Below are 11,066 nucleotides of genomic sequence, written 5' to 3'. Positions count from 1 at the left end.
GAGTGTTTTAACACTTTGGTTGAGATAAAACCAAAATTGTGGACGAGAGTGCGTGTAGGAGATGTCTTGGAGTGGCTACCTCCTCGTCTCGGCTGAAACGAGTATCACCTGATGTCTTCCCGTTGAGTCCAAGGGAGAGTCGGCACCGTGAATGCAGATACGTATGAGCATGTCTAAACAAAAGGAAAAGCACAGAGTGAGGGATCGAGGCGTTCTAAGCAACAATAACAGCAAAAGCAAGGAGCCACTCCATAGCATCACTTTGAATCCACTAGTTTGCCAACTGAAGCGTCGATACCTTCATCAACCGTCCAATTAAGGAAAAGGTCAATGTCGGCGCAAACATTACCCTCGCATCCAAGAAATGATGCTTAAAGTCCCACCAACAGCAAGACCGATGCTCCTTGAAATGAGCATCATCTTGTGTCGAGTGTTTTAACACTTTGGTTGAGATAAAACCAAAATTGTGGACGAGAGTGCGTGTAGGAGATGTCTTGGAGTGGCTACCTCCTCGTCTCGGCTGAAACGAGTATCACCTGATGTAATTAGCGTCCTGTATCCCAGTAGAGTGAGAGAAACACTTTGGTGCGCTTGGTCTATTTGGAAATGGACAAGTTATTGTTTTCGGTCAGTTTGATGTCAATAGCTGCAACTTGGAGAAGACGGTCAAAAACCATACAAACATGGCGAAGAAAGGCAAGCAATGCACATACAATGAGTGCATCCATCGAATACATACCTTCTGGCTGCCCCAGTCCCCACAGATCTAGAGTTCCAAACTGGACAAAATGTGAGCATCAATGAGGCGCATATCAGGTGGATTGAGAGAGAAGGGGACAAGAGCCTACAATATCAGAGTGCCTTGTAAAGTGCATCATCGTCGTCCTTGGTCCGTGCTTCATCTTTGTTGGGTATTTTTGCTACGAATGAAGGCGTTGTCAGTTTGTGTTTTTAAAGCAGGCGAGAAATGTGCGAGAAATCGAGAAATACAATGTGGGGAGACACTTGATTCAAACAGCAAATGGCATTAAAAGCGTGTTTAAACAGAAATTACCGCGCATGCTTTACGTGATGGTTGGTTTTGTGCGGTTCAAAGCTGGCTGAATCGCGTTCGCTCATTAACCTGTCTCGCTGCTCGAAAGTTGTATTGGTACCTGATGCAGTTTGTTTAGTATTTAGAATAAACGAGACTGATATATATGAACAGCTCCATTTTCAGTGGTTGTTGGAAGTCTCGACCTTTGTAACAACGTTCATAATTTCGTTGCGATACCGTCCGCCGATATCAACAGTTTCCTTGGTGTTCTTCTCAGCCGTGACAGCCAAGTTCATCTGCAATTTCATTTTATGTCGTGATCTGGACAGAGTACGTGTTGGAGGGAATGGCTGGAACAGCTCTTTCTCCCAACCCGTTTAACAAAAGTATCACCTGATGAATTCCGATGGAATCCAAACAGCAATGGCGAGTCTGACTCCTTATAGCTTATATTTATATCTACTTATTTTTGTTTTTCGCAATACACACATTTAAAGGATGGCATAGTACTTGAACCTCAGATCTGCAAATCGTTGTTTGTCTTTGGAGCAGCGTATGTCGAATCTGAAATCTTTACATTCATATTTACACACAACATGATTCCACAGTTTACATGTATATCAACAATCCTCATCAAGCAGCATCTTCTTCACCTTCTTGATTCTCTTCAACCCCTTTGATCTCAGCATCCATCAAGTGCACTCGAACTAGCGCCTGTTTGGCCAGATCTAGTTTACCACCTCTTTTGAAAGCAAGAGCTTGAATGCGACTCGTTTGGATTGCTTCTTTTAGTTGTGCGAGATATGCTATCATAGAAGGGATATTTGTCAGTGCAGGAATTCGACAAAGCCCTGCTATTGTTTTTTTAGCTTACCAGGCATAGTCAACTGTCCAACAGATACCATTGTGACAAGGTATTCCATACGCATGCGATACTCATTCTCTCTCATAAGTAGGTCATCTGGGACTGGCTTCCGTTGAGCCTTCAAGGTGTTGATTTGGGTTTCTAGTTGCTTTTGTTCAGCTTCCAACACTGAATTTGAAGCTATACCATCCGCACTAGTTAAAAAAAGAAGACGTTAAAGTTGAAAGCCGTAAAGTCAGATAAGACATTCTAACACATTACCTCAAGAAACGTATCTCAAGAGCCTCCACATCATCATCGACTGCAGCAGCTTGCTCTACAACAACGGGCGATGGTATTTTCTTAACACCTGCTGAGATTCCAGGAGACCTCGTGGCGGAGTCTGGAGTCCTCAAAGTCGAGGGTGATGGTGTTCTTGGCGAAACAGGTTTAGTGACAGCTGGAGATGAAGGTCTAGAAGGCGATGAGGTTGGGGGTGCTAGATTGTCTTTAAGCGGAGGTCGAGCTGCAGGGGTAGAGGGGCTGGTATCTAATGTCAACCACCGATGAGATTTAGATATGAGTTCCGGTCCCAAGAATGCTTGACGCATTCTGAATCGAACTTCTAATCGTCCACCGGTTGGTTTACGTGGGTTCTCTGGATCAACGAGCTATATCAAAACGTTTTGAGTGGGCATTGACCTAATACATGCCGAGCAAAAAAAATCCAACGTGACTTTACCTGTATGACTTCATGAAATTCGGCCGACTTCAACAATGCACTCAAGGGCACATTGGCTCGACCAAGACATATGGGCTTCCATATCAGTGAAAGACCTCTCGAATGCATCACATCAAATGTAGCCGTTTTCCTTTCCAGAAATCGTTGAAAGGAACGACTCTTGTCGTACCTCACAGACTTTTTATAGTTGAATTCTGGATTTGGATTACGACTTATGACGGGAGTCTCCCCTTTGGATTCTGCCATTGGAGTACCATCCTCGTCAGTCGGCCAACCGAGATCAAATACAACATAACCAGCCACATCTTCACCCTTCACTTCACGAGTACCTAGACCATGTCCTGCTACTATTACTATCTCCATTTCTTCGTTAGGTAGTTCTGCAAAGTAGTGCTCATATTCGTAGGTGACATTCTTGTGAGTAAATATGGGCGGCCTAGAATGTGGTTGTTGTAGTAGCGATGTAACTATGGCCAAATCGGAAGCTGAGCCCTTCGATAATCTATGAAATTCACCAGCCAAGTCCTTTCTATTTGCCTTTAAGTAATGAGAAGCGAGAGATGTACCGAGTGATACTTGACTTTCTAGCGAGTTCTTCAAGTATTGCCAGACGTCTCCTACATCATCCGTATTAACTGACGTGTCTGAAGACACCGATATGGAATTAGATTGTGATTGCTTGAGACTCATGGTAGATGCCTTTGGTTTTACAGCTTGTCGATTTGCACCTAGTGGTGATACGGATGGCTTGGTTCCTAGTTGAGATTTTGTAGGTGTAGAGCTTGTAGCATTACTGGAATTAGATTTAGGTGTACTATTGGTGTTGGTTGGTGCTGGTGGTGGTAGTTGAAATGTTGCGGGCAAATCACCGGTTTGCTTGACGGTGATAATGGCAGCGTTTAACGCTTTGAAGGTTGTCAGCATTTCTTGTGCTTTTGGGAGATTCTGAGTATCTCTAAAAGCCAAGGCAGCTCTCTTGTATTCATCCTGCCGTTGAGTCAAGACAGCCAAAATACCATTCTTCTTTTCTACACTAGCTGAGCGAGCAGGAGGAGATGCTAATGCTGAAGAGGCAGCAAGTAATTGTCTATCTGGCGTATTCATTGGATTTGATATCGGTGCTGCAGCCGGAGATGAAGATGGTCCGAGTTGAGCCAACCTTCCTTCTAGAGCCTTGAAGGTCTTTAGCGATTCGAGAGCACCGTTCAAATCTCCAGCTCGTTTTTTATTCACGGCATTGACCTTTTCGGACTGAATATATTTTGAGAGTAACGCGGGATCTGTCACAGCCATCATGGAAGCCAGTGACATTGATGTGTCCTCCGGCTTGTTATTACTATCTACAACGGTGGCACTACCTTTTATGCTCGTTGACCGTGTGGGTACTACAAAGTGATCAGAAGCTGTAGCTGCTTGAGGCATTGTTGAGTACGAATTATGCACACTCGTATTCGGTATGTTGGAAGCTGAGGGTGCGACTGATGGTACACTACTAGATGCTAAGTTCGATGGTAGGGCATATGAACGTGCATATTGCGGCGTTGGATCTATAGATTGGCCACGGTAGCTAATACTATCAAAATGGGAATCTTCCTCATCGTGGTTGCTGCCACCTGTTACAGCATGCAATTCAGCAAGCAAGTCAGGATCTTCTAGATCTTTATCAGACACCTCTACATTAGGTTCTGCATCGTTCATCACGTCAGTCAAATCGAGCGTAGTGTATTCGACGAGCTCTTCGTGAAGTTTTGGTTGTACTATTGGTTGCTTGACAGAAGCAGCAGCAGGAAGAGGTGAAGATGCAGATCCAGCAGCCTGTCTAGAAGGTGGAGGAGTAGGAGCAGGCTTTCTCGCAGGAGGACGTTCTACGGCCATCATGTGTTCCAATTCAGCCTTTTGAAGGTGATTTAGATCAAATGTTAGCCTTGTGCCAGGAGAAATGACAACAACGCAATCAAGCAAGAACTATCAATAACTGTGAGTTTACCAGCAGCTCTGGATCATCTAGTCCACTATCATCTTCTAGGTTCATCTTTGCAAAATCGAAGCCAATGTCATCAAACTTTGGCATTCCAGCCTCGAATTCACTCTTTGGCTTCTCCTTAGGAGGTGGAGGTGTACTCTTGCCAAATCCCCACATGATTACGATGGACTTCGGATTTTAGTGAAAAATCGACTTCTGGCCGCTGTCGCCGTTATTGTTTGATGTTTTGGAAGACATAAAGAAACAGCAAGAAGCATTTTCTGAGGCTAAGAGCATGGATCTAACCCTATTTACGTGTGTCGACGCGTCAGAACTAATAACGTCAGCTCAACATCCTTCGAAACCAGTGTCAATTTTAGGATGGAGAACTGAGGACTGGCTCTGCAAACGCTTATGGCTGCTCGAGCTGCTAAGAACATTGTACTCTGTCACGGCGCATGGCACGGCGGCAAGTGGAATGCGCTTTTTTCAATCCCTTTCAACTATTTCGTGTGCATCGCATTCCTTCACCACTGTCATGTTTGGAACTGACCAACTTCTTCAATCTCTGCAGGATGGTGCTGGGACAAGGTCGTCCCAATTTTAACCTCTAAAGGCTATAGCGTTTCATCGCCTGATTTGCCGGGCCATGGCGATGACAAGACGCCAACATCAGAGATTACCATATCTGCTTACGTGTCACGGCTAGAGCAAGCTGTAGACAAGCTAGGTTCGAAGGCCGTATTGGTTGGACATTCCATGGTACGTGCGACGGTGCTATATGCACGCCCGTCCTGGCGTTTTGTGTTGTGAAGCATTACTTGCGACCATAACTTTTTTTACCATAGGGAGGCATTGCTATCTCTGCATTTGCTGAAAAGAACCCGCACAAAGTAGCTGCTCTCGTGTACGTGATCTCTAATGTTTCAATTTCTGGTGGTATTACTTGACTGTATTCTTTCTGAACCCTCAACCAAAGGTACCTGACCGCCTTCATAACTAAAGATGGCAGCAATGCAGATGTTGCTCAAGAAAATTCAAAGGTTTCGGGTCGCCCTGGTCCAGGAATACGGGATCCAACGGACAAGAAGCGACTAGTAGTAGATTTAAACACTGTAGACGATTTGTTTTACGGGGATTGCTCAGCAGAGGACATTGCAGTAGCCAAATCAAAGTTAACTCCTCAAGTGATCAAACCGCTGACCGAAAAGATACATCTCACGGATGCTAATTGGGGCACAATTCCAAAAGTATGACACAGCTTTCGACTCGACAGTCCGACTTGTATTGCTTACACCGTTCATTCAATCTATAGGCATATATAATATGTGATCAGGACAACGTCATAAGTCAAACCTATCAGCGGATGCTATGCGATAGGTTTGGCATCACAAGAACATATCTTCTCCCTGCATCACATTCCCCATTCTTGTCAATGCCGACCAAAACTGCAGAAGCTATCGATGAGTTAGTATCCCAACCTTCGAAACTTTAATTTCAATAGAAATATTACGAGGCATTCAATTCTAAGTTCTATGTGTAAGTTGCATCAGTTTTACATACAAATATTACGCATCATGATTTAGCAGCGGTCTTGACTCGTCATCGTCTCTTCTTTGCCTTTGTTTCCAATTCACTTCCTTGATGACTTCGAGTGTGCCGAAAACTACCGCCCAACACAAGACGAACACAACTCCAACCTGGCTTATGTTTACACCATTCAAACCAGCTCGATGTCTTACAGATGGCACGAATAAGCAAACCATGGCGGATATCATAACAAAGAGAAGCCAAATATTCATCCACATGTTGGAGAATACTCCACGTATTCGTAGAGGCTCTACCCGAGTCTAGAAGCAGGATTGAGTAGTAAGATGAATAATTGTATCAGGAACATTCCACAAAGTGAGATAAATGGCTGAACATACTCTGGCACTCAATGCAAGAGCACAATGAGAAAATAACCAAGCAAAGAAAGTCAGTTCTGGACCAGAATGTAGGATGGTGCCAACGAGATATGCCACCACGATGCAAGTAAAGACCAAGATAGATCCTGTACACAAAAAGACTCTTAAGGTCTCATCAAATATCTTGGTGTCTTCAGCTCTCGATTGTTGAACTGTGTCCCCTCCAGTGTTCTCATTGAAGATGGTTACAGCGGTGTCCATGAACATTTCCAGAACTGTATAGACGGATTTGATTAGAACTGACGAATTCAAGCCTACTTAATAGGCCATGGCGTACCGACGATATTAACAGGGTTCAGCGGTGATTTCCCAAGGCCTCCAATCACAACAATGAAAAGAGAGCTCAAAGCAATTTTACACTACAGAATTGAATAATTGGAATTGAAGTCCATGGTTTTGTTTTGATGTTGGAAAACAAGCCAAAACTCACACAGAGGTAGAATCCTACAGATCTTCTGATATTGTTTCTGATGCTTTTACCCGCTGCGATACAGTCTAATATGACACTCAGGCTGTTGAGATTCACCAACACAATGTCAGCGGCGTCCAAGGCAACGTCGACACTTCTGCCAGGTCCGCCAGATATTCCTATTCCACCTGTCAGAGTTGTAGAAATTGATGTCAAATACCAGATTTTCCACGCGAAGAATCAGAATGTTTGAAACAAAGAGGAATGATCCTTACAATCAGCAGCGACCAATGCGGCAGCGTCATTTACACCTAGTAGTTGACGTTGTCAATTTACGTTCTTCCATTGATAAACATATTCACGTAATCACCATCTCCTATCATGGCCACACAATGGCCTTGAGCCCTCAATGTGGTTACAAGTCTCAGCTTGTCTTCTGGCAAGACCCTGGCGAATACATTGCACTTTGACACAAGTTGACTAAATTCCACATCAGGCAGTGCTTGGATGTTGGAACCTGTAACTACGAATTGATCATAGTTCCCTATGATTCCAGTAGCTTTAGCTACCGAGAAGGCAGTTTGAGGTAAGTCACCGGTAGCCATGATCGTTCTGATACCAGAGCGCTTGCAAGCTGCTATTGTTTCTTTGGCATCTGAAATAATTGGGTCCGAGAATATCGCTGCTCCAACGAAAGACAAGCCACGAATATAGTCCAGAGTTATAGCTTCATGTGCTAGTCTTTTGACTTCTGTCGAGGTCAGCAGTTTCATCGCATAGGCAAGCTAAAACACCAATGAAAAACGATGTTAGTATAAGATGCGCAAGTATACTTTGAACACAGCATACCACTCGAGCACCAGAATCCCCTGCTGTTGCAGTTTGCAGGTTCATCTCTTTCCAGCTCAACTCATCAATAAGTGTTCCAGCGTCTGTAAGCGGAGAATCCAATACATTGTGGTTGTCGGGACGTGATAGAGAACTAGTTATGCAATGATCTATCACAGCTTCGGGAGCTCCTCGTACAACTAGAATACCAGAATCACCATCAATAGATGCATAAGCCCAAGCAGCTAATTTGATTGCGGGATCAAATGCCAACTCCGACAAAAGTGTTGGGTAAGTCTCACGAGCTGTACTAGCAGCGTAGAGTCCACCAGGGGGTAATGCGACTGGTAATATACTGCGCATGGCATTGTCAAATGGGTCGTCGAAGGCTGTTTCTACTGAGGTGGAATCCGAAGGGGCTAGAGATGCTTGAGATGGAGTCGTGAGAGTCCAAGTTTTGATAAAAGCGGGACATGTGGCTGCAGATGAAGAAGGCCAAGTAGCAATTTCGATTTTCTGTTGTAGAGACTTGGCGCCTGTTGGTGATTTCATCGGACTATGAGTGAAGGTCAAGAGTTTTTCCAGAGTTAGGTAATTGGAAGTTAGGGTTCCAGTTTTGTCAACTGTTTATGTGATAGGCATGTATGAGAATGTGGGCCTGTCTGTACGAAAGCAAATGAGAATTTACCCAGAATGACATCGACAACACCAAGAGCTTCAATGCCTCTCAGCTTCTTCACTAATACACCTTTATGAGCAAGACCTCTAGATCCGACCTGCAAAATGAGGATCGAGTTAGCCGGGGTTCTGTTGATTGACTTAAGGCCGTTGAATTGTGTACACATACAGCTAATGCCTGCTTGATTATCAGCGGTAGTTCTTCGGGTATCGTTGCGTAGGCCAATGCCGCCCCCAACATTAAAGCATCCTTCCACTCCATCCCCCTCCACGAAGCCAACCCAAACACAAGTACCGAAACACATAGCGCGACTTGCATCAATCCGTTTGAAACCCCAGCCATCGTTTTCGTCAAAGGCGTCTTTGCAGGTTTCGCCCTCTTTATCATATTATGCACATGTGCAACTCTGGTAGTGCTACCAGTATGCGTGACGACTAGTTTACCACGTCCACTAGCAACCAGCATACTTGCAAACACGCCATCACCAATTGGTTTGGGGACTGGCAAAGTCTCTCCAGTCAATATGCTTTCATCGGCTTGCAGGCCTCGAGATTCTATAACTACACCATCAGCAGGTATCTTTTGGCCTCTGGATATCCAGACGAGATCACCAGGAACGAGTGTTTCAGTAGAAATCACGGTTTCTGCACCATCTCTGACTGCGGTGACGCGAAATGGTAGTTCCTGCGACAGTGCATGTAAAGTTGACTTGGCTCGATACTCTAGTCAACATGCGGTGAGCTCGAGCCTCACAATTTGGAAAGCGTGAATGCTCACCAGAGACAATTTCAATGGATAAAACCACCCCGATAGTGCCAATGACGGTCATAGCATTTTCGAAAGAGCTCCAAATTGCATACATTCCACCAAGAAGAACCAAAATCACAATCATTGGTTCCTGGAGCTGAGTTCAAATGCAAGAATTCAGATGTTGCATTTTGAGAGAGGTTGACAAGAGATTGCAATCAGATAAAGCTTCTGGCTTGTAACTAACCTCTTCTAAAGCTACTTTACTAAGGGAAAGCACGACGGCAAGTCAGAAACTGGGTTAAAAAACGCGATGAACTGAAAAGATAATGCTTGGAACATGAACACTCACAGAAAGGCAACAAAAACGTTTGTTTTGACCGGGCAATTAGCGCCATACTTTCGAAGTCTGGCGTTAGCTTCATGCGTGGTTAGCCCTTGTGCACTTGAGCCCAACTCGACTAGTAGAGCTGCACTGAGAGGCAGATTGATGACAGACCTCTCGACTCCAGCAATATTGGACTCTAGCTCTCCTGGCCACACTCTACTATTCGATATACTCGCTGGTGTCGGAGGTCTTATACTGTCATCGGCCATGCTGAGTTTGGGCAATGGGCCGGAAGGCTAGGAGGGACGCTTTGTTGGTATTGAACGAGGTGTGCCTGCATTGGGGGAAAAACAACTATAACTTTGGAGAAGAGCGAAGTGGCCGATTATATTATTATTGTTTTAATCTCATTATTATGTATGTTATGATGTATTATCATTGTACTATTATTTACTCGTGTCGTCCCCTCTCCACTGGTTCATCATGTACCATTTGTGTTGTTTCTGCGAGAAGATGACGCAAAGAAAGCGTTTCCACGACACCAAAGTATTAGCTCAAAAGACTTTATTTCGTTATTTACTATCGCTTAAGTTACACATAATGACAAGATTTGCTAATTCAACATACAGCACATATAACCAAGTCAAGCTCTGCTTACATGCCATGTTTGCGAATCCATTGCCGAGCAGTAGCTTCCTACCTCAAAGATGCAAATGCTGTTAGCGTGTATTTGGGGATTTCAACTTCTCAAACCGATAGATGTGACAGTGGTGGGGCTACACATTATTCCTGTTAATTTACGTAGCCTTGTATTGCATCAGGAGGTGCTGTCAATTGTTCTAGAGTGGCTATTGCATGACCATGATATCGACATTGCTGTTGTCTTCTCAACACAACATTGATTGCATCTGCCCATTGAAGTATTCGCACTCGGTCATGTGGACCTTGTATCGAAGAGATGTCAAGAATTCCCTTTCCATAGCGTTGAGCTCTTCACATTCGATTCCAGTCACTATGTGTGGTTTACGATTTGAAATTCGTCAGTATTATTATCCCAAGTCAGTTTCGTGATTGTTGTTTAGGACGATCAGTTTGGCACACATTGTGCATTAAAGAACTACAAAGCAGCGAATCAAGAAAATGCTGCTTCTGATCAACTCACCTTGATACCAACAACGGAGCAATAGGCGATGATCATTCATAACCTATGGAATCGATCGATCATAAAAAAATCCCAGTCAGCTAAACCAGTCATCATTGCTCACCTTGTCGGAAATCATGAGAACAGTAGCAAACAGTCTGTATTCGGCTCCTGGAGTGGTACGAATACCTGGATTGTGGCTTCGAAGACGGTACAAAACCCACAAGCGGATTGACGAAAAGCAGTGCGAACATGAAGAGGAACAGAAATACCTTTTCAAAGCGTACTCCCGTGTGCTGAACTTTGAGAATTGATTGAAATGAAATTTTATTTTGTTATTTGCTATCAACTCTCATTCTACACATAACGAAATCCTGTAGCA

At 44.1% G+C, this 11,066-nt stretch overlaps 1 protein-coding gene across 1 annotated transcript; it reads right to left on the bottom strand.

Annotated features, from left to right (window-relative positions):
* Positions 1-1,669: 1,669 nt before the first annotated feature.
* Positions 1,670-4,762, bottom strand: SmJEL517_g04666 (uncharacterized protein; the record flags this gene model as incomplete). Its single annotated transcript, XM_031170594.1, has 5 exons — positions 1,670-1,842; positions 1,911-2,095; positions 2,163-2,551; positions 2,623-4,515; positions 4,610-4,762. 5 exons carry the CDS (start codon positions 4,760-4,762, stop codon positions 1,670-1,672), a joined length of 2,793 nt encoding a protein of 930 aa, XP_031023443.1.
* Between the last annotated feature and the right edge of the window lie 6,304 nt (positions 4,763-11,066).

The sequence above is a fragment of the Synchytrium microbalum genome, assembly GCF_006535985.1.
Source record: "Synchytrium microbalum strain JEL517 chromosome Unknown SmJEL517_scf0033, whole genome shotgun sequence".
Lineage (NCBI taxonomy): Eukaryota > Fungi > Chytridiomycota > Chytridiomycetes > Synchytriales > Synchytriaceae > Synchytrium > Synchytrium microbalum.
This window is presented reverse-complemented; position numbering and strand designations above follow the sequence as displayed.